Source organism: Acomys minous (assembly GCF_964271855.1).
Source record: "Acomys minous genome assembly, chromosome: 2".
Lineage (NCBI taxonomy): Eukaryota > Metazoa > Chordata > Mammalia > Rodentia > Muridae > Acomys > Acomys minous.
This window is the reverse complement of record NC_140484.1, coordinates 85,148,622-85,172,120: the sequence shown is the minus strand read 5'-3', so window position 1 is coordinate 85,172,120 and position 23,499 is coordinate 85,148,622. Positions and strand designations below refer to the sequence as shown.

Here is a 23,499-nt window from a genome sequence, read left to right as displayed (position 1 = left end):
TCCCTTGGCCTTTTCCTTCTCTTCACCTGCCAGTGATCCTGTACGGCCAGCCTAGGAGGGCTACCTGGCACAGTGGGCCCAGCCTTTAGCCTCCCTACCTGAGATTGTTCCTGACAGTGAGGTTGAGGGCAGGCCTCCTTTATCTTAGAGGACTGAGTCTGTGTGAACCTTCCCTGGCTTCCAGTATACTGGACTGTGGTTTGAAAGCCACATCTGTTCCACCCAGATCTGCCTTCCCTGTGCTGTTGCTGTTTTCTTAGGGGCGGGGGAAGAGTGGAGAATGGATTTCTTTGTATAGCCTTGGCTGTCTAAGAGCTAGTTCAGTAGACCAGGCTGGCCTCCAAATCAGATCCACCTGCCTCTGCCTCCCTAGTGCTGGGACTAAAGGCATGCACCATGGTCCTGTGCTGTTTGTTTTTGGTTGGGTTAAACACCACTCACCCACACAAACACACAGGGTTTCCCTGTGTAGCCTTGGCTGTCCTAGAACTCACTTTGTAGATCAGGCTGGTCCACCTGCTTCTGCCTCCTAAGTACTGGGATTAAAGGTGTGTGCCACAGTCGGTACACTAAACATTTTTAAGGTTTATTTCTTTGAGTGTGTTTTGTCTGCATGTACACCTGTGCACCAGCAGAGGGCATCAGGTCCTGCTGTATATGCTCGTAATCTACCATTTGGCTTCTGGGACTTGAACTCAGACCCTCCAAAAGAACAGAGCTCCATTCTGTGCCCTTTCTAAGTAGGCTAGTTCCATTCCAGAGACCCCAGTCACCCTCCACCCTCATGTCCTCAGGACCCACTGGTATTTTGGGACTCTGGGTCACCCTGGTCTGTGCACAGGCAGGAATCTGGATCATAGGTGGCATGGCCAGGTGGGGCTCGGGAATTCTAAACCCAAAGCTAACTTGGATACACAATAGCTCCCCACCTGCAGCAGAGAGGTTCCCTTCTGGGTGACAGTGGGCTTGGCTGTCCTGGGGTGTACGCAATGGACCGCCAGATCCATCGTGGACAGAGTATGGATGTCAAGACTGGAATAAAACCAGACAAACGTGTCCGTATCTATGCTGATCTTGCGCCGCCTCTGATTGTCTTAGTTTGAATCAAGTCCCCAGTGGCACCACTTTGATGTGCCTCTCAGTCCCGATGCGCGCTATGCATGGTTCTGATGGCCGCAAGCATCTGCTAAAATGGGCTGCCACCAGTTACAAGCATAAAGTGACCTACAGGAGGGCTGTGAACTCAGACTGAGCTAAGGCTGGTCTAGTCCCTTGAACAGACAGAAAAAGAAAGAAACCGAGCTTGGGTTAAGAGTTGGACGCTAGGACTCTGAGGAGGCTGGCAGAGAACAACGCGGAGGAATTGGGAAGGGGCGGGGCCTGAACGCGGAGGGATCAGAGGGGCGGGGATGAAACCCAGGACCTGAATACCGGGTTAGACACGGGCAGGCGAGGTGGACCAGGGTTTCAGGGTGACAGCCAAAGACAATCGATCAGGTCGTGGACTACACGGAGACTATATATATATATGTACAAAGGGGAACTGGGTACTGAGCTCAAATTTTGGGGGAAGGAGGTGTTCATGGACTCGACCCTAGAAACCGCAGCTGCTGACCTCTGAAGAGTGTAAGTACCCAGCACGGGCACAGGAGGGGCCGAGGGCCTTGTATTGGGGCAGGCAAGTGGGGCTTCTCCATCACTTGCCCTGGACTTGCGGCCGCTCATCGCCAGCATCCCTCGCTGCCGAGCTTGCGCAGTAGGGTGCTTCCTTTTCCATCCCTCTCCATGCCCCATGGCGGAAAGGACCCCGCATGCCTCTGCCTTGCATTGGGAAACTGCCACTGTCGCCAGATGTCCATTTCCCCATACGTCTACAAACTAGCTCATTTTAAAAGGCCTAAAAAACTAATATGTTTTATTTGAAATCCCACAACCAATCCTGGGTCAGCTTCCCTCCCGCATCCCGAATATTGAGCGCTGAATTCTCAGCAGTACGGGTCACAAGCTTGGATCCCCAACTGAACGACGTCCTGCCCCAAAGCTCTCTAACTGCAACACCCGCAAGGTTCTTGGGCAGAGTGAGCTGAGTCCTGTAGTCGTACGGTGGGGAGGGAGGCATAGGGACTGAGAGAAGAGACTGGGGTCTGGACCGCTGGGTCTGATGGAGACTGGGGTCTGCGCTGCTCACAACCTGGACCTCTCCACCCCGACACCTTAGATCAGAAGCAAAGTCTGCACCCGTGGGTCTGAGGGAGGAGGTACCGAGTTCTTGGAGAATGACTCCGCCTCCCTCCTAGGGACCCCGGGGAACATGGCTGAGGCACATCCGGCCTCCAGCTTGCTCTCTTCCTTGAGCTCTGACGGGGCAGAAGTGGCGCTCAACTCCCCGATGTGGCAGGAGATTTACCTCTCTGGCCTGCGCTCCTGGAAAAGGCATCTCTGGCGTGTGTGGGTGAGGAGAGCTACTGGACGGTTTCTTTCTGGGGGTCCAGGTACCTGCCTCTGAGGTGCCTGAAGTTCAGTTCTCAAGATCTGAAGGTTCAGTCCCAGGTTGCTAATAGCTCTTTGTCCATGGCTTCCTCTGGAATGCTCTGTCCCCCTGGCCTCCCTGCTCAATTCCTTCTTTCTTTCCCACCCCACCCCCTTTTCCTTTTTTTTTTTTTTTTTTTCAAGACAGGGTTTCTCTGTGTAACAGCCCTGGTTGTCCTGGACTCCCTTTGTAGACCAGGCTGGCCTCAAACTCAGAGATCCTGCCTCTGTGTACACCACCACACCCAGCTCCCTGCTCAACTCTTGACTCTCTCCTGCTGCACCCCCCCCAAGAACATCTCCCCCAACAATGTCTAGAAGTCAAGTCTCCTTATCTTGGATGTATCTACCTATATTATCTATCTATCTGTCTGTCTATCATCTATATGTTTTGGTCCCAAGTGTCAGAACCCAGGGTCTTCGTTTATTTTGTTTTTATTTTTTTATTTTTTACTTTTTTTTCAGACAGGCTCTTTCCATGTAGCCTTGGCTGTCTTGGACTCACTTCTTTGTAGGCCAAGCTGGCCTTGAACTCACAAGTCACTGATCCGCCTGCCTCTGCCTCCTAAGCCCTGGGATTAAAGGCAGCCATTCGCCACCACGCCCAGCAACCCAGGGTCTAGGCCAGGTTGAATGACTGCCTCTGCCCCTCACTGGTAGATCCCAGGGGGTTGCCCTAACACTGAGCCACACCAAGCTCCTTGAGGTAGATTCTAAGAAGAGACTATCAGAGCCTTAGCTCCTTCTTAGGGGCTTCTAGACAAAGGCTATACCACATCCCCGGCTCGTCACTGACACAGCCGTTAGAGGGGACCCTGAGCTCTGCCCACATCCAGGGCCCTATAGGTCACTGAGTGATGCAGAGCATGTCCTCAGAGGGGACGCCTGCTGAAGATGCCCTTCTCTTGCCACAGAACGACTTTCTTACTGGTGTGGTCCCCGCGAGCCCTCTCAGCTGGCTCTTCCTCTTCAGTACCATCCAGCTTGCTTGGTCCCTCCAGCTGGATCCTTCCCTAGGACTGATGGAGAAGATTAAAGAGCTGCTGCCAGACTGGTGAGGACCGTCCCCTTTGCCCAGCCACCAAGAAACTCCGTGTTCTGCCTGTCAAAGAAATGTTCTTTCTGGCCAGGCGTGGTAGTGCACATCTTTATTCCCGGCCTTGGGGAGGCAGAGTCAGGCGGATCTTGGTGAGTTGGAGGCCAGCCTGGTTTACAGTGAATCTAGGACAGCCAAGGTTACACATAGAAACCTTGACTTGGAAAAACAAAAAACAAAACAAAACAAACAAACAAAAACAAAAACAGCCAGGCATGGTGGTGCACACCTGTAATCATAACACTCTGGGAGGCAGAGGCAGGAGGATCACTGAGTTCGAGGCCAGCCTGGTCTACAAAGCAAGTCTACAATAGCCAAAGCTACACAGAAGCCCTCTCTTGAAAAAGCCAAAAACCAGCCGGGTGTGGTGGCGCACGCCTTTAATCCCAGCACTCGGGAGGCAGAGGCAGGTAGACCGCTGTGAGTTCGAGGCCAGCCTGTCTACAAAGTGAGTCCAGGACAGCCAAGGCTACACAGAGAAACCCTGTCTCAAAAAATCAAAAAAAAAAAAAAAAAAAAAACAGAAAAAAAGACAAAAAACTGCCCGGCATGGTGGCGCACACCTTTAATCCCAGCATTCAGGAGGCAGAGGCAGGTGGATTACTGTGAGTTCGAGGCCAGCCTGGTCTACAAAGTTAGTCCAGGACAGCCAAGGCTACACAGAGAAACCTTGTCTCAAAAAAAAAAAAGAAAAGAAAAGAAAAGAAAACAAAACAAAACAAAAAACAAAAACCCAAACCAAGCAACCAACCAACCAAACAAAAAAACCAAGATAGGAAAAAAAAAAAGGGAAACCAGAAATTATGGAAAAAAGTTCAATGTTTGGGTGGGAGTTGAGACAGGGTTTCTTTGTGTACCCCTGGCTGTCCTAGACACATTTTATAGACCAGGCTGGACTTGAATTCACAGTGATCCGCCTGCCTTTGCCTTCCCAGTTGCTGGGATTATAGGTGTGTGCCACTGTGCCCAACTGGGTTGTTTTTTTGTTTGTTTAAGATCTACTTTTAAAATTGTGTGTGTCTGGTATGGTGGTGCCAGTGGAGGCCAGAGGTGTTGAAACCACGAGAGCCAGGCTTACAGGCAGCTGTGAGGCACCTGGCATGGGCGCTGAGAACTGAAGTTGGGTCCACTGCCAGAGTAACAGATATTCCTTGTTGTTTCGGTTTGTTTTCTTGTGACAGGGTTGGCTGTCCTGGAACTCACTCTGTAGACCAAGCTGGCCTCCAATTCCTCCGGCCTCCTCTTGCCTCTACCTCCTGGGTGCTGGGATTAAAGACAATTCATCACCACTCTCAGATTTTGTTTGTTTGTTTTAAAGATGGAGTATCATTCTGTAGCTCAGTCTGGCCTAGGACTCCCATAAATCCTCCTGCATCAGCCTCAGAAGTGCTAGACTTTGCTATTCCTACACTGGGCTAACACTCGTGAATTTCTGTGAAATTTTATTTTATTTATGTATTTATTTATTTTCTGAGACAGGGTTTCTCTTGCAGTCCTGCCTATCCTGGACTCCCTTTGTAGACCAGGCTCGAGGCTCCGGCCTCGAACTCACAGTGACCCACTCTGCCTCTGCCAACCGAATGCTGGGATTAAAACCGTGTGCTACTACACCTGGCTGTGTATTTATTTCTTTATATATATATATATATATATATATATATATATATATATATATTTTTTTTTTTTTTTTTTTTTTTTTGAGACAGGGTTTCTCTGTGTAGCCTTGGCTGTCCTGGACTCCCTTTGTAGACCAGGCTGGCCTCGAACTCACAGCGATCCGCCTGCCTCTGCCTCCCGAGTACTGGGATTAAAGGCGTGCGCCACCACGCCCGGCTTTTTTATATATTTTTTAAAAACATTTTATTTAGTTTTTAATCTATGTGCATTGGTGTGAAAGTGTCAGATCTTGGAGTTACAGACAGTTGTGAGCTGCCACATGGGTGCTGGGAATTGAACCCGGGACCTTTGGAGGAGCAGGCAGTGCTCTTAACTGCTGAGCCATCTCTCCAGCCCCGTATTTATTTCTTTATGGCAGGGTTTTATGTAGCCTAGGCTGTCCTCGATTTCACTCTGTAGCTAAGGATGGGCTTTAACTCGGCCCTGCCATCCCCCCCAGCCTATGCATTGAACCCGGGGCATTTGCATGCTAGGCAGGCACTGGTGTGTCCTTGGTCTCAGGAAAGTGATTTTAGAGGCTTGGTGCCTCCACAAGGTTGGTCATGGGCAGCAGAGGAACACACCCACTTTATGAGGTAAACAAATGTGTCCATCAAATGTGGTGGTCCCCAACACCCATCCTGCAGGCTCAGTCCACTTCAGGGGCACCCCTGACACATTTTTTCCCCCTCTCCCAGGGCTGGACAGCACCATCAGCTCCAGGGGCTCCTGGCAGCAGCACTGTTTGCCTCCTGTTTGTGGGGAGCCCTGATCTTCACACTGCATGTGGCTCTGAGGCTCCTTCTGTCCCACCACGGCTGGCTTCTGGAACCTCCTGGCACCATGTCCTCACCCACGAAGACCTGGCTAGTATGCGAGGGGCTCTAGACTCTCAGAACGCAAGCTGCTGCCCCTCTACCTGGGGCTCTGTCCACTCCCACTCCTGTCCCTGTGTCTATCCCCGACTCTCACTCCAGCTCTCTCTGGGTCGCCGTCCCTCTCTCTCTAGGACTCTTGTCTCTCTGTGTGTGTCTGTCTCTCTCTAGTCATCTCTTTCTCTCTGGGTCTTTGTCTCCCTCTTTGTCCCCATGTGTCTCTCTTTCCTCATGCCTCTGTCCTCTCCTCCCTCCCGCCCCTTCCTCTCTATCTCCATCGCCTCCGCTGTCCTCTGGTTCTTCACTCTCCCCCTCTCCCTTCATCATCTCCATCCTCACTCCTCCTCCCCCCATCCATCATCTTGTCCTCCAGCATCTCCGTCCTCTCTGCCCCCATCATCTCTCTCCTCCATCCTTTCCCCCTTTATCTCCTCTTCCTACATCACCTTCGTCCTCCCACCTTCCTCCCCCAACACGGTCTTCTCCTCTGTCCCTCAGGCACTTGTCCGAATATTCTCCGGGAGGCACCCAAGGCTGTTCGGCTTCCAACGTGCGCTCCCGAGACAGCCAGTACCCACGGTGCAGGAGTCCGTCCGCAAGGTGGGCGTGTTCGGGGTGGGGCGGTCCCGGGCGGGCGAGCCTCGGGGGCCCCTGACGCTCTGGTCCACGTTTGCCTTAGTACCTAGAGTCGGTGCGCCCTGTGCTCGGAGACGACGCTTTCGACCGCACTGCGGCGCTGGCGAGCGACTTCCTGAGGTTGCAAGCTCCACGGCTGCAACGCTACCTGCAGCTCAAGTCCTGGTGTGCTTCCAACTATGTGAGTTGGGAGAGGGGGAGGGGGGAAGGAGGAAAGGGGGGTCCCACCGGGGGTCCCACCCGCCCTGCGGTGATTGGCCTGCCCTATGCCCCAGTCTCTAAGCCCCGCCTCCGAGCTCAGCCCTCCCTTTCTTGTCCCCCAAATTGGAATTACTTCAGGAGCCTCTATCTTAATTTGAGTCCCACACCGCTTATATTAGCACCAGAATTCCAACACGAGCCCGTCCAGCATTTTCCAGCTTCCAGATAAATTTCCTGGGTGTTTGGTTAGCTAGTTCGGGAGGTAGGCTCACATGGCTGCACTTTGAGTTGAGCTCCTTGGGAAACTGAGGCGCAGAGTGAGTCATGAGTCAGGAACGCCAGCTTTGGCTTCTGTATGAAACTGGAGACAGGTGACAGGGAACAGGCATGAGAGAGGTGGCGGAGAAGAAAGGTGGAACTAGAAAAGTCTCAGAGATGGGCGGAGAGCCTTTGACCGGAAACTGACCTATCCAGCTGGGAGCAGGGCTTAGGAGCAGCGGAACAGGCAGGTACGGATAGGGGGCGTCACTTTGGTCAGAACGTGGGATACAAGGCTGGGAAGCCTAGAGTGGTAGGTTTTCTCAGGAATGTCCTAGGGAGCCCTGGGAAGGTTTAGAACAGGTGACAGGGCGTTGTGTGAAGGCCGGGAGACGGAAGTAGAGGAAAGTTGCTTTAGTTAAACAAAGAGGCTGGTCCTAGTGGCTCAAAGTCTTAATCTCACTCTAGGGAGACAGAGGTGGGAAGTTTGAAGCCAGCTGGGACTAGTGCGGGAGGAAGGAGGGTCTGAGGCAGAGCCACACTGGGTAAGGGAGTCGGTATTTAGTCTGACGTGTCTGCAGGGGTTGGAGAAACCCAGACCTAAGCGTCCTACTTTATTACTTTTTTCTTTATGCTCTTTGGCCAGATTCTGCTTTTTAACAGTATACGCCAGGGCTGGAGATTGGCTCAGTGGTCACGAGCACTTGCTGCTCTTACAGAGGACCTGGGTTTGGTTTCCATCACCCACGTGGTGCCTCAAAAGTCTCTATAACCCCAGTTCCAGAGCGTCTAATGCCTTCTCCTGGGGCCGCTACTGAGACATACACGCAGGCAAAACACTCAAACACATAAATAAATCTAAGATTAAAAAAATTAATTTATTCAGATTTCATCCCAATTGTTATCCCATCATTTGTATCCTCCCGTTCCTCCCTCCCTCCTGCTTTCACCCTATTCCCCTCCCCTAGGTCTATGACCAAGGGGGACCTCCTCCCTGACTTTGTTTTTCTTTTAAGATTTATTTATTTGCTGGGCAATGGTGGCGCACACCTTTAATTCCAGCACTCGGGAGGCAGAGGTAGGTGGATCGCTGTGAGTTCGAGGCCAGCCTGGTCTACAAAGTGAGTCCAGGACAGCCAAGGCTACACAGAGAAACCCTGTCTCAAAAAAAAAAAAGAGATTTATTTATTTATTTATTACACATACAGTGCTCTGCTTGCATGTGTGCCTGCACACCAGAAGAGGGCATCAGATCCCCTTATAGAGGGTTGTGAACCACCATGTGGTTGCTGGGAATTGAACTCAGGACCTCTGGAAAAGCAGCCAATGCTCTTCTCCAGCCTCTCCCCCCCCCCCACTTTATTTTTTAAGTATATACAGGAGGGTTTGGAGTGTGGCTCAGCTGGAGTTCTTACCTAGCATGGTAAGGCCACATCCGGGACAAGGTAGCCAACCAAGTAAGAGACATTCCCAGCCCTCAAAACAGTAGCTTTCTCTTTTATTTATTTTTACGTATACAATGCTCTGCCTGCAGGCACATCCACAGGCCAGAAGAGGGCATCAGATCACACTATAGATGGTTGTGAGCCACCGTGTGGTTGCTGGGAATTGAACCCAGGGCCTCTGGAAGAGCAGTCAGGGCTCTCAGCCGCTGAGCCATCTCTCCAGCCCCCTCAAAACAGTTTCTAAATGCTCATTTTGTGTCAATGCGTACCTTGCTATTGTATATGTGTGTGTGTGTGTGTGTGTCTATCAGGTGTGTGTACATGCATGATTGTATGTACAAATACATAAATGTGTGTGTGTGCATGAGTGTGCAGCCCTGAGATTCATCTCAGATGTCGTTCCATGCGCTTATGGGTCTTTGTTTGTTTGCTTTAAGGGTTCTTGTTTTTATTTTATGTGTGTGAGTGTTTACATGTTTGTATGTGTGGGTGTGTTACATGCGTGCATTACCCATGGAGGCCAGAAAAGGGTGGCAGATCCGATCCCCTGTAGTTGGAGCTATATGTAGCTGTGAGCTACCATGGGGGTGCTGGGAGCCAAACCCGGGTCCTCTACTAGGGCAGAGCACTCTTAACTGCTGGACCCTCTCCCTGCAGCGCCATCTTGTTTGCTGAAACAGGGTCCCTCCCTGGGATGGGATTCCTGCTGATGGGGCCAAGCTGTCTGGGTCCCTCCCTGGGATGGGATTCCTGCTGATGGGGCCAAGCTGTCTGGGTCCCTCCCTGGGATGGGACGCCTGCTGATGGGGCCAAGCTGTCTGGGTCCCTCCCTGGGATGGGATTCCAGCTGATGGGGCCAAGCTGTCTGGGTCCCTCCCTGGGATGGGGACGCCTGCTGATGGGGCCAAGCTGTCTGGGTCCCTCACTGGGATGGGACGCCTGCTGATGGGGCCAAGCTGTCTGGGTCCCTCCCTGGGATGGGGGTGCCTGCTGATGGGGCCAAGCTGTCTGGGTCCCTCCCTGGGATGGGACGCCTGCTGATGGGGCCAAGCTGTCTGGGTCCCTCCCTGGGATGGGGACGCCTGCTGATGGGGCCAAGCTGTCTGGGTCCCTCCCTGGGATGGGACGCCTGCTGATGGGGCCAAGCTGTCTGGGTCCCTCCCTGGGATGGGACGCCTGCTGATGGGGCCAAGCTGTCTGGGTCCCTCACTGGGATGGGATTCCAGCTGATGGGGCCAAGCTGTCTGGGTCCCTCCCTGGGATGGGACGCCTGCTGATGGGGCTAAGCTGTCTGGGTCCCTCCCTGGGATGGGATTCCAGCTGATGGGGCCAAGCTGTCTGGGTCCCTCCCTGGGATGGGATTCCAGCTGATGGGGCTAAGCTGTCTGGGTCCCTCCCTGGGATGGGGACGCCTGCTGATGGGGCCAAGCTGTCTGGGTCCCTCCCTGGGATGGGATTCCAGCTGATGGGGCCAAGCTGTCTGGGTCCCTCCCTGGGATGGGACGCCTGCTGATGGGGCTAAGCTGTCTGGGTCCCTCCCTGGGATGGGATTCCAGCTGATGGGGCCAAGCTGTCTGGGTCCCTCCCTGGGATGGGATTCCAGCTGATGGGGCCAAGCTGTCTGGGTCCCTCCCTGGGATGGGATTCCAGCTGATGGGGCCAAGCTGTCTGGGTCCCTCCCTGGGATGGGACGCCTGCTGATGGGGCTAAGCTGTCTGGGTCCCTCCCTGGGATGGGATTTCAGCTGATGGGGCCAAGCTGTCTGGGTCCCTCCCTGGGATGGGATTCCAGCTGATGGGGCTAAGCTGTCTGGGTCCCTCCCTGGGATGGGATTCCAGCTGATGGGGCCAAGCTGTCTGGGTCCCTCACTGGGATGGGATTCCTGCTGATGGGGCCAAGCTGTCTGGGTCCCTCACTGGGATGGGATTCCTGCTGATGGGGCCAAGCTGTCTGGGTCCCTCCCTGGGATGGGACGCCTGCTGATGGGGCCAAGCTGTCTGGGTCCCTCCCTGGGATGGGACGCCTGCTGATGGGGCCAAGCTGTCTGGGTCCCTCCCTGGGATGGGATGCCTGCTGATGGGGCCAAGCTGTCTGGGTCCCTCCCTGGGATGGGATTCCAGCTGATGGGGCCAAGCTGTCTGGGTCCCTCCCTGGGATGGGACGCCTGCTGATGGGGCCAAGCTGTCTGGGTCCCTCCCTGGGATGGGATTCCAGCTGATGGGGCCAAGCTGTCTGGGTCCCTCCCTGGGATGGGATTCCAGCTGATGGGGCCAAGCTGTCTGGGTCCCTCCCTGGGATGGGATTCCAGCTGATGGGGCCAAGCTGTCTGGGTCCCTCCCTGGGATGGGACGCCTGCTGATGGGGCTAAGCTGTCTGGGTCCCTCCCTGGGATGGGATTCCAGCTGATGGGGCCAAGCTGTCTGGGTCCCTCCCTGGGATGGGATTCCAGCTGATGGGGCTAAGCTGTCTGGGTCCCTCCCTGGGATGGGATTCCAGCTGATGGGGCCAAGCTGTCTGGGTCCCTCACTGGGATGGGATTCCTGCTGATGGGGCCAAGCTGTCTGGGTCCCTCACTGGGATGGGATTCCTGCTGATGGGGCCAAGCTGTCTGGGTCCCTCCCTGGGATGGGACGCCTGCTGATGGGGCCAAGCTGTCTGGGTCCCTCCCTGGGATGGGACGCCTGCTGATGGGGCCAAGCTGTCTGGGTCCCTCCCTGGGATGGGATGCCTGCTGATGGGGCCAAGCTGTCTGGGTCCCTCCCTGGGATGGGATTCCAGCTGATGGGGCCAAGCTGTCTGGGTCCCTCCCTGGGATGGGACGCCTGCTGATGGGGCCAAGCTGTCTGGGTCCCTCCCTGGGATGGGATTCCAGCTGATGGGGCCAAGCTGTCTGGGTCCCTCCCTGGGATGGGATTCCAGCTGATGGGGCCAAGCTGTCTGGGTCCCTCACTGGGATGGGGTGCCTGCTGATGGGGCCAAGCTGTCTGGGTCCCTCCCTGGGATGGGACGCCTGCTGATGGGGCCAAGCTGTCTGGGTCCCTCCCTGGGATGGGACGCCTGCTGATGGGGCCAAGCTGTCTGGGTCCCTCCCTGGGATGGGACGCCTGCTGATGGGGCCAAGCTGTCTGGGTCCCTCCCTGGGATGGGATGCCTGCTGATGGGGCCAAGCTGTCTGGCCCACACAGGCCACATCCATTCTGTCCTTACTTGCCAGCACTGAGATTACAAGTGTGAATCCCAGCACCTGGCTCTTATGCAGGCCCCAAGGCTCTAAGGCCAGCTGCTCCGTAGTCCTCTTATTCTATTTAATGCTTACCTAATATCCCATAACTTGAGGGAGCAGGTATTTTATATTATTTTATGTGTGTTAGCATGAGGGTGTCAGAGCCATTGGATCTAGAGTTACAGGCAGTTACGGGATACCATATAGGTGCTGAGAATTGAACCCGGTCCTTCTCAAAAAACAGCAGTGTTTTTTTTTTGTTGTTTTTTCAAGACAGGGTTTCTCTGTGTAGTCTTGGCTGTCCTGGACTCACTTTATAGACCAGGCTAGCCTCAAACTCACAGCGATCCTCCTGCCTCTGTGTCTCAAGTGCTGGGATTAAAGGCATGTGCCACCCTGCCCCACCTGGCTTCAGCCAGTGATCTTAACCACTGAGCCATCTCCCCAGCCCCCTGGGGGTAGCAAGCTTTCATGAACTAATCTTTCATCCATGGCCTTACAGGTTATTGTTAGTTGCTAGTCACAACTAGTTTCTCTGCTGAGATCCTTTCTGCCCTTGTGGGCTCCCTGGTTACACCCGCCTTCCCTCCTCCCGCTCCCCCCCCACCCCCCCTCCCCCCCTCAGCCTTCCCAGCTGAGCAGCCTCGCTTCTCCCCGCCCGCAGGTCAGTGACTGGTGGGAAGAGTTCGTGTACCTGCGCTGCCGAGGCTCGCTGATGGAGAACAGCACCTACTACCTGATGGTGAGGAGGGAGGCGCAGGCCGTGGGGTGGCAAGGGGCCCCCGCGAGGCCTTGATGACCCACCCATGACATAAGTGCGGAATTGCTGTCTGGGGCCCAGCACCCGGGACAAGCACGGCCTCAATATATTCCGTGCTTCCTCCCTTTGCCACCAAGCAGGACTTTCTGTACGTCACACCCACGCCACTGCAGGCGGCCCGAGCGGGCAACGCTGTCCACGCCCTCCTCCTGTATCGACACCTCCTGAGCCAGCAGGAGATCCCACCGGTAAGACAGATCTATGGATTGGGGGAGGAGGTGCCGGGAACCGCAGAGGGCCGAGCCCAGCTCAGGAGCCCTTGGCTTCCTGCAGACGATGCTGATGGGGATGCGGCCACTGTGCTCTGCCCAGTACCAGAGGATGTTCAACACTACACGGGTTCCAGGGGTGCAGAAAGGTGAGGCCAACTCCCCGCTCAGTCCTCGTCCCTCCCGGCACCAGTGGCGGTGCCTAAGAGCAGGACTCTCCAGCCAGCCTGTGTGGGTCTCTGTCCTTCTGTCCTGTTTCCTGTGTGGCCTCAGGAGAACTTTCTTCAACAGTTAAATGGAATAACACTGGTACCTGAGGTGGCGTACATTTAAAAATAGCTTACTTTGGGCTGGAGAGATGGGTCAAAGGTTAAGAGCACTGACTGGTCTTCCAGAGGTCCTGAGTTCACATAGTGACTCACAACCACCTGAGATGTGATCTGATGCCCTCTTCTGGTGTGCATGTGTACATGCAGGCAAAACACTATACATAAATAAATAAAATCTTTTTTTTTTTAACGTAGCTTAATTCGGGGCAAGCCAGAAAGTCTCTCCCGTTTGGTATAGTTTTTAATTTGTTTGTTTGTTGCTATTTTTAAAAATGAAAAAAAAAATGACATCATTGCCCTCTGAGACAGGGCTTCTCTGTGTAGCCCTGGAACTCAGAGATCCTCCTGCCTCTGCCTCCTGAGTGCTGGGATAAAAGGCATCGTGTGCCACCGCGTTCAGTTTATTTTATTCTCTGTGTCTGTGTGTTTTGTCTGGATATATGTCTGTGCACCACCTGTGTGCCTGGTGCCTTAGGAAGTCTGAACGTGTCAGACCCCTTGGAACTGGAGTTACAATACAGCTGGTTGTGAACTGCTTTGTGGGTGCCAGGAATTGAACCCAGATCCTCTGTGAGAGCAACGGTGCTCTTGACCTCTGAGCCATCTCTCTTTCCCCAGATCTCTTTTTCTTTGAATATATTTTGTGTGCGTGAGTGCTGTGAATGCATGTACGTATGTGTACCATGTGTATGCAGTTCCGGTTGAGACCACAAGAGGGCGTCAGATCTGGGACTGGCAGTACAGATGGTTGTAAGCAGTCATCTGGGTCCTCTGGTTACACAGACAGTGTTCTGAACCACTGAGCCATCTCTCCAGCCAGCCACTTAGCAGACTTCTTGCCTAGCATGCTGGAGGCCCTCTGTTCCATTTCTTTCTTTCTTTCTTTTTTTTAATAAAGAGTTTTTATTATTATGTATATTCTGCCTGCGTGCACACCCACAGGCCAGAAGAGAGCATCAGATCACATTACAGATGGTTGTGAACCACCATGAGGTTGCTGAGAATTGAACTCAGGACCTTTGGAAGAGCAGGTTGCGCTCTTAACAACTGAGCCATCTCTCCAGCCCCTCTGCTCCATTTCTTTTCTGTCTTTCTTTCTTTCTTTCTTTCTTTCTTTTTCAATTTGTAAAAATTTTATTTGATCACTTTACAGCCTGATCCCAGTCCCCCCTCCTCTCCTCCTGGTCCTGCCCTTCTCCCCCCCCCCCCCCATTCTATCTCTCCTTCTCAGAGAAGGGGGAGGCCCCCAAGGGGTACCAACCCACCCTGGCTCCTCAAGTCTCAGCAGGACTAAGTGCATCTTCTCCCACTAAGGCCTGACAAGGCAACCCAGCTAGGGGAAAGGAGTCCAAAGGCAGGCAACAGAGTAAAAAAAGACCCTACTCCCTTGTTAGGGGACCCACATGATGCCAAGCTGCACATCTGCTGCATGTGTGTAGGGGGTCTAGGTCCAGCCTGTGCATGCTCTGCAGTTGGTGGTTCGGTCTCTGTGCAGCCCCACGGGCCCAGGTTAGTTGACCCTGTGGGTCTTCTTGCAGTTTTCTTGACCTCTCAGCTCCTCCCTCAATCCTTCCTCCCACTCTTCCACAAAACTCCCTGAGCTCAGCCTGTTGTTTGGCTGTAGGCCTCTGCCTTTGTTTCCATCAGCTGCTGGAGGAAGCCTGTCAGAAGGCAGTTATGCTAGGCTCCTGTCTGAAAGCAGAGCAGAGCATCGTTGACAGTGACAGGGGTTGGCTCTCTTCCATGGTGCGGTACAAGTTGGGCCAGTCACTGGCTTGCCATTCCCTCAATCTCTGCTCCCTCTTTATCCGTACACTTCTTGTAGGCAGGACAGATTTTGGGTCGAAGGTCTTATGGGTGGGTTGGTGTCACCCTACATCCACTGCAAGTCCCACCTGGCCACAGGAAGTGGTGCATTCAGCCTCCATGTCCCCTGCTGTTGGGCCCCCCTGGGGCCTCCCCTGTCCCAGAGATGCTCCCCGGCTGATTTTCCTTCTTTCTCCAAGTCTTTCTCTTTCCACCTCTCACTTTCCCCACACCTGATTCCCCTCCCCCTCCCCTCCCCCCTCCCCTCCCCCCTCCCCTCCCCTCCCCCTCCCCTCCCCCTCCCCCTCCCCTCCCCCCTCCCCCTCCCCTCCCCCTCTCCCATACAGCCCCCTCCCTCCATCTACGTCAGATGACTCTTTTATTTCCTCTTCTGCATGAGATTCCCTCTGTCCCATCTCTAATGCTAAATAAATGGGGTGTGGTGGCGAACAGCTGTCACCCTGCACTGGGAAGGTGGAGGCGTGAGGACCAAGAGTTCAAAGTCATCCTCTGCCCACCTGGGCTGTGCTCAGCCAGCGGAATACTACGCAGCTCTCAAAAATAGCAAAAGCTCCAGGGCGGAGAGCATGCTTAGGAAGTCTCTTCCCGTGCTCCTCTAGACTACCTCCGTCACCTCCAGGACAGCCGACACGTGACCGTCTTCCACCGGGGCCGGTTCTTCCGTGTAGGGACCCACTCTTCCAATGGCCTGCTGTCCCCACGGGCCCTCGAGCAGCAGTTCCAGGAGATCCTGGATGACCCCTCCCCAGCCTGTCCCCTCGAAGAACATCTGGCTGCTCTGACCGCTGCGCCCAGGTGAGGGCCAATGGCTTGAGGTCGCAGGGGGCAGGCTGGGCTCACAGGGGACAGGCTGGGTAGGGTAGAGGGCTGGCCAGCTGGGCTCAGGCCCATTCCACTGGGACAGGAGTATGTGGGCCCAGGTGCGGGAGTCAGTGAAGACCCATGCTGCCGCCGCCCTGGAGGCTGTGGAAGGGGCCGCCTTCTTTGTGTCCCTCGATTCTGAGCCCGCGGGACTGACCGGGGAGGACCCTGCTGCTTCCTTGGATGCCTACGCCCACGCTCTGCTTGTTGGCCGCGGCCATGACCGGTGAGTCTATCCCCCTGCACGCCCACCTACGCTCTACTGGAGACGTAGGGCTCCTCCATAGGAGACAGCCAGATCCCACACCTCATTAGGTAGAATGAAACCTCTAACCCAGAGGACCCATCCACGGAAGACCGCAGACTGGCCGGGCATGGTGGCGCACACCTTTTATCCTGGCACTCGGGAGGCAGAGGCAGGCAGATCGTTGTGAGTTCGAGGCCAGCCTGGTCTACAAAGCGAGTCTAGGAAAAAAAAAAGTGAGTCTAGGACAGCCAAAGCTACACAGAGAAACCCTGTCTCGGGGGGGGGGGGGGGAAAGACCCCAGACTCATAGCTTGATACTCATTTTGTGTCAGTAAAGATAAATGGAGCTCGTTCTATTTTAGCGGCTGTATAATATTCCATAGCCTGAGTATAGCACAGTATTTATTATGTGTAAGTCCTCTATTTGCATGTGTGCCTGCATGACAGAAGAGGGCATCAGATCCCACTATAGACGGTTGTGAGCTGTCGTGTGGGTTCTGGAATTGAAATCAGGACCTCCAAAAGAGCAGCCACTGAGCCATCTCTCCAGCCTGTTCTATTTAAGCCCATTTTCTCTCTCTCTCACCCATCCATCCACGTAGCATAGTTTAGTTAACTGACCTCTGCCTTTGGACATCTAGGTTGTTGCTAGTTACTGCTTATGATCAACTTCTTTATTGAGCTGTGGTCAGATAACAGTCTGGTCCTGTGATGGGGGATTATTTGCCCATATAAGCAGACCCAAGGCTGTGGGGCTGTGCCTGCCTTCCACCCATGTGGAGACTGTCTGCGGTGAGCTCTAGAGGCTGGTGGGCTCCTAGCGGCCCCTGGGCTGGCATCCCCACGGACTTCCTCCCACCCCCATTTCATCCTTCGGGTGCCCCCATTCTCCTCCCTGCCCTGGCTCTTTGGTGACCCCTTCTGAACTTTTCCTGCAGCTGGTTTGACAAATCCTTCACCCTCATTGTTTTCTCCAATGGAAAGCTGGGCCTCAGCGTGGAGCACTCGTGGGCTGACTGTCCTGTCTCGGGACACATGTGGGAGGTGCGTTCCTAAGGCGGGGTACCCTGTCCCAGGCTAACTCTGAAGGACCTTGGAATAGAGACAGACAGGCTCAGAGACAGACAGACAGACAGACAGAGAGCCCAGCAAAGAATCGGGCTGTGGATACATGCCATGATGCTTGTGATCAGTGTGTCACTGGGGCTCAGAGAAAGCAAAGTGACCTTCCAGGGCCACACAGCAAGAAGGCACAGAGAGAGAGAGAGTGAACCCAGAGCCTGTGACATGTCCTTACCCATGCACATGAACACACACACACTCTCACAGTGTGCTGTAGCTCATACACACACACTCCTATGCATATACACACGCATATGCACACTCAGGATACTGTAGCACACATCTGAAAAACAAATACTTGGAAAAGCAGGAGGGTTTTTTAGTCTGAGGTCAGTCTGGGCTACAGGGTGAGGCCTTGTTGCCATAGGAAACAAAGCTGGCTTTGGGCTCAGCTGCTGGGCTGCTTAGGACGCCCTGGATACCCTCGTAAGATGGCGGTGGTGCTGCCCGCTGTCCTTCCAGCATCTAGGAGGTGGAGGCAGGAGAATCACAAGTTTAGGCTCATCCTCAACTACACAGTAAATTCCAGGCCAGCCTAGGCTATCTCACACCCTGTTTCAAAATGATGCCCCATCTTTACAAGGCAGCTGAGAGCGGCACAAACGCGGACACCGAGTGGCTGGTCAGTGCCAACTTAAAGCATGCCACCACGGCACTGAGTTCCAGGAGCCCTCAGCCAGCCACTCAGGGTGCTGCTTCCGCTCTCTTTCCACCTTGGCCTCAGTGCAGAAGGAGAAGCCAATGACAGTTTTGCCCACAGTTCACCCTGGCCACAGAGTGCTTCCAATTGGGGTATGCCGCCGATGGCCACTGTAAGGGGGACCCGGACCCCACCCTGCCCCAGCCCCAGCGCCTGCAGTGGGACCTTCCAGAGCAGGTGAGGCTGGGCCCAGTGTTTCCCCAGTCCCTCTCTTGCACCCTGAATTTACTATCCTTACCTCCCTGTCCCAACTTTTTTTTTTTTTAAGATTTATTTATTTTGTATAGTGCTCTGTCTGCGTGTACACCTGCAGGCCAGAAGAGAGCATCAGATGGTTATGAGCCACCATGTGGTTGCTGGGAATTGAACTCATGACCTCTGGAAGAGCAGCCAGTGCTCTTACCCTCTGAGCCATCTCTCCAGCCCCCTTCCCGACTTTTATATCACACCGAGCGTACCCACTGCCGTGAGTCCCACCCTATCGCCAGCCCTCACCTCACAGCTTTAACCCTGTCCCCACCACGAATTTCATTTTCCCCTCCCAGCCCCATCTCTCTCCCTGCCTCTTACTCTCCTCCCTTCCCCACACCGTCTTTCCCAGGTGCGGCTATCCTAACAAGCGTAGCGCTACCCAAATATCAGACCCCCAAATCCAACAGCATGCCTGGTAGCCTTGGCTGTCCTGGACTCTCTTTGTAGACCAGGCTGGCCTCGAACTCACAGCGATCCGCCTGCCTCTGCCTCCCGAGTGCTGGGATTAAAGGCGTGCGCCACCAGGCCCCGCCTCCTTGCCCTATCTTAACCTCTTCCTTTCTTTACTTTCTCTCCCCCACCCCTCACCTGACCACGTCTCCATCTTCCCTTCCGGACCCATGCCTAGCTCTGCCTCTGCCCTGTGTGTAACACCAGTCATTTCTCTCCCCTCCTTCTCCGGCAGATGCGTTCATCCATCTCGCTGGCCCTGAGGGGAGCCAAGACCTTGGCTGACAATGTCGACTGCCACGTCTTGCCCTTTTCCCACTTTGGCAAGAACTTCATCAAATGTTGCCACGTCTCTTCAGACAGTTTCATCCAATTGGCCCTGCAACTGGCCCACTTCCGGGTCAGTGCCTGCTCCCTCAGGGCTCCAACACCCGCCTCCCAGCCACTTAGTGTCTCTTGCTTTGTGTCACTGTGAGTCATCTGTTCATTCATCTTACGGGTCATTCGTTGTGTTTGGGATCACACTTTTAGGGTGGGGGAGGTGGGGGAGGGGTGAGGCAGGGTCTCACTGTGGTCCCTGGCTGACCACAACCTCACCTGCCTCTACCTTCCAAGTGCTAGGATTAAAGGTGTGAATAACCTAGCCTGGCAGGTCAGTTATCCTGGTGTAGGTTGTCTTGTTGTGAATCAACTGTCTTATTCTGGGTCACTTATCCTATGTGGGTCAGCCATCTTGTTGTGGGTCAGCCATCTTGTGGGTCAGCCATCTTGTTGTGGGTCAGCCATCTTGTGGGTCAGCCATCTTGGTGTGGGTCAGCCATCTTGGTGTAGGTCAGCCATCTTGGTGTGGGTCAGCCATCTTGATTCCTCTACCTATTTTAAGGCAGAAGGAGGTTGGTTGGCGATCAGGACAAAGGTAGATGAAGACTGCGCGGACATCCTGAGGCTAGCTGACAGCTTTCTCTTCTCCTTTCCCCCAGGACAGGGGTCAATTCTGCCTGACTTATGAGTCAGCCATGACCCGACTGTTCCTGGAAGGCAGGACGGAGACGGTGAGGTCTTGCACGAGAGAGGCCTGTCACTTTGTGACAGCAATGGAGGACAAGGAAAAGACAGTGAGTATGGGCCTTCCCAAAAGCTCCATCATTTGTGACCAGGATCTGGGGCAGGGTAGGGGAGTGTGGGGCTGGCGGGGACCACAGCAAGGGACCAGTGACCTCTGCTCACATGAGCTTTAAAAGCACTATATGAGGGAACAGCAATGGACTGGGAGACTGTGTCCTGGGTTTTAATGGATGACACATGGCCCTGGGGGAAGGAACACTTTGCACAGAGCTGTTTCCACTGTGTTGGTCTCCTTGCTTTAGCACAATGATGCTATGTGACCATGACCTCAGCCTGCACTGTACCTATGTGACCGTGACCTCAGTCTGCACTGTACCTATGTGACTGTGACCTCGGTCTACACCGTACCTCAAGTTGTTCATAGCCTCTAAGCACTGCCCACACACGCCTCCCCGTACCTATACTCAAACCCAGCTCCCTTACCTGTGAGATACTGTAGCTCCCCAAAGGGGTTTTAAAAGGCCTAAAGTCAGGTACATAATTGTTCATTATACCTGGCTGTGTGACCCTGAACGAGTCACTTCCGCTCTCTGAGCCCATTCCTCTCTGTAAAGTGGGGTAGATATCCCCGCCTTGCAGGCATCGTGGAAGTTGCCTCAAGGTCAGATACGATCCAGGTCCCCTGAAGTAAGCCCACTTCCTGTCTTTCCATGACCTTTGACTGCCTTGGGGGGGATCCAGGACCAGCAGTGCCTTGTCCTGTTCCGGGTGGCCGTGGACAAGCACCAGGCTCTACTGAAGGCAGCAATGAGCGGGCAGGGGATCGACCGCCACCTCTTCGCGCTCTACATCACGTCCCGATTCCTGCACGTGCAGTCACCCTTCCTGACCCAGGTCAGGGCACAGGAAAGTGCTTAGAAGTGGGGATGGCGGGAGAGGGGAGGGACTGAGAGCAAGGAGGGTGACCGTGGAAGAAATGAGTGGATGAGCCTGTGGAGACAGCCAAGCCTGAGAGGAGCTGAGGTGGGAGCAGCTCAGCAGTGAGCACCAGCTCACTCAGAACCCCCCACTGAGGGACCCAAGGGCTTGGTTCAGTGTTAGAACCCCTGCCTAGCACGCTACAGGTTCTGGGTTCAATGCCAAGCACCCTAAAAGGGAAGGGAAGTGTTTGGGGGGAGGGGAGGGGTGTCAGCACGCGCTGTTAATCCTAGCACTCAGGGGGCAGAGGTGGGCAGATCTCTGAGTTCGAGGTCACCCTGGTATACAGAGTGTGTTCCGGGACAGCCAGGGCTACATAGTGAGACCCTGTCTTTTTTTGAGGGGGGTGGGGAGTGGCCTTGGAAAAAGGGGCAGAAAGAAGGGCAAGGTGGCCTTAGGGAGAGAGGGGGTGGTCCGAGGACAGTTCCTGATTTTGTAGACATGGCATAGTGAGGGGTCTGGCTTGCTCATGTGACCACCTGCTGCCCCCCAGGTCCAGTCACAGCAGTGGCCGCTGTCCACCAGCCAGATCCCTGTGCAGCAGACGCACCTGTTTGATGTCCAAAATTACCCGGATTATGTGTCTTCTGGAGGTGGATTTGGGCCCGTGAGTAGACTAGAGTCCAGCCTCTGGGCAGCCTGGGAGGGAGGGACAGGGACTCCTGTGTCCTGTGGGTGTGAGGAAGGGCTAGGCCACCGGCTTGCTTCACTCTCCCCGCTCTAGGCCGATGACCAGGGCTATGGCGTCTCCTATATCTTCATGGGAGAAAACACGATCACCTTTCACATCTCCAGCAAGAAGTCAAGCACAAAGACAGTAAGATGAGCCTGGGCTCCCTCCTCGCCTCTCTCCTGGTTGAGCCCTTCAGACTCTGGGGGAGTTGCTGGTCTAGCCTCCTCCCTCAGACCCAGAGGTCAGGGGCCCCAGGCTCCTCCCTCAGGCCTCCCTTATGTCTTTCTCTGCAGGACTCGCACCGGCTGGGGCGGCACATTGAGAATGCGCTGTTGGACGTAGCCTCCCTGTTCCAGGCTGGGCAGCATTTCAAGTGCCAGTTCAGGGGTCTTGGGGAGAACTTGGGGTGTAGACGTGGCTTTCTCTCCAGGAAGACTGTGGACCCCAAGGTCCCCTCAACCTCCACCAACTTTTGAGCCCCTCAGCAGGGAGCTGGTCTCCCTCAGGAAGAAGGGCACTGTTCCCAGGGCTAGGCTGGGGCAGACAGGGGTATTGGGGAATCCCCAAACCCACCTGGTAATAAAGATATGTGAGTTGGGTGCATCCACCGTGCTCGTGTGCAGGGCGTGGGTGGAGCTGGGGGGCGGGGTTAGGATGGTTCCACCGGAACTTGGCTTCCCAAGCTGTCCTCACCTTAACCACAGCCCACACCACCACTGGAGCAGGCTCCACTCCAAACTCCCTGACCAGACCAGATCAGTCAGTTCCTCACACTCATGAGCCCGATTCCTGCCACCCAACACCAAAGGTCCGTCAGATTACCTCTGAACTAAAGTCTGAGGTGCAGTTCTTCCCTGAGAGGAGAAAGGGTCAAGGCAGGAAGCTGCTCTGGAACTCACCATGTAGCCTGAGGGTGACCTTGAACTCTGGATCCTCCAGCGTCTGCCTCCCAGATTCTGGGATGGCACGGGGCATGTCACTTCATCCTGCTATTGACAATCAAGTCAGGTAGGGGGATGCTGAGTTCCAGGCTACCCTGAGCTACATAAGGGAGGCCCAGTCTCAAGTAATCCCTACAGAGGCTGGCAGATGTCTGTGAGTTCGAGGCCAGCCTCCTCTGTCCTCATATAGTGGGTTCCAGGGCAGTTAGAGCTACATGGTGGAAGCCGGGCGTGGTGGCGCACGCCTTTAATCCCAGCACTCGGGAGGCAGAGGCAGGTGGATCGCTGTGAGTTCGAGGCCAGCCTGGTCTACAAAGTGAGTCCAGGACAGCCAAGGCTACACAGAGAAACCCTGTCTCAGGAAAAGAACAAAAAACAAAACAAAACAAAAAACCCCCAAAACAAAAACAAAAAACCTACATGGTGGGACTCAGTCTCATAACAAAGCAAAACAAAACCAAAAGTATAAGCCCTATTTGTGGAGTGTGATGAGGGACTCTCCTAGGGCCTGGGGGACGTGGGGGGATGGGAGAGGGGGGGCAGTAAAGCTCCATATAGCCTCAGGATAATGGCCTCTTCCTCCTCTGCTCCCTCTCCCTCTCTTCTTTATTCTTTTCGTTACCCCTTCCCTTTCTCTTTCCTTTTTTCCTGTTTCTTTGTTTTGCTTTTTGACACAGGGTTTCTCTGTGTAGCTCTGACTGTTCTGGACTCGCTTTGTAGACCAGCGATCCACCTGCCCCTGCCTCCTGGGTGCTGGGATTAAAGATGCGCACCACCACGCCCAGCCCCTTCCTCTTGACTTAAAAAAATTTATTTATTTAAGCCATCTCCTCTTACGAGCAAAGGGATGGAGGATCGGTGTGATGGTCACCATTTGATACAAGGAAAGATGAGCGTAGCATCCAATGTTTTTGTGGTCCACACGCAGAGTAACGCTCCAAACCAGTGTTGTGGTCCCTTGTTGCCTGGGAGACAGTCGGAAGTGGGTTCACATGACGCTTGTAGGAGAGCGTATGGTTACCATCTCCCCAGGGAAAGGGCTTGGTCCTGCGGAGGTGGGGGGTTGGCGACGAACTCCTGTGCTCTCTGTGTTGAGACTTCAGGAA

General features: G+C 54.4%; 1 protein-coding gene across 5 annotated transcripts; it reads left to right on the top strand.

Moving 5' to 3' along the window:
* The first annotated feature begins 1,406 nt into the window (after window positions 1-1,406).
* Window positions 1,407-22,055, top strand: CPT1C (carnitine palmitoyltransferase 1C). 5 transcript variants are annotated; one of them, XM_084758839.1, is made up of 19 exons: window positions 1,407-1,626; window positions 2,298-2,452; window positions 3,444-3,583; window positions 5,980-6,151; window positions 6,655-6,756; window positions 6,836-6,973; window positions 12,584-12,661; window positions 12,820-12,927; window positions 13,013-13,097; window positions 15,704-15,899; window positions 16,009-16,191; window positions 17,151-17,256; window positions 18,095-18,211; window positions 18,972-19,136; window positions 19,717-19,851; window positions 20,543-20,695; window positions 21,273-21,386; window positions 21,504-21,596; window positions 21,746-22,055. In XM_084758839.1, exons 2-19 carry the CDS (start codon window positions 2,312-2,314, stop codon window positions 21,926-21,928), a joined length of 2,409 nt encoding a protein of 802 aa, XP_084614965.1. In that variant the 5' UTR covers window positions 1,407-1,626; window positions 2,298-2,311; the 3' UTR covers window positions 21,929-22,055. The 5 variants fall into 5 exon arrangements, with proteins under 5 accessions (XP_084614965.1, XP_084614963.1, XP_084614964.1 ...); XM_084758837.1 differs by having other exon boundaries at window positions 18,972-19,207; window positions 19,722-19,851; XM_084758838.1 differs by having other exon boundaries at window positions 12,817-12,927.
* The last annotated feature ends 1,444 nt before the right edge of the window (window positions 22,056-23,499 follow it).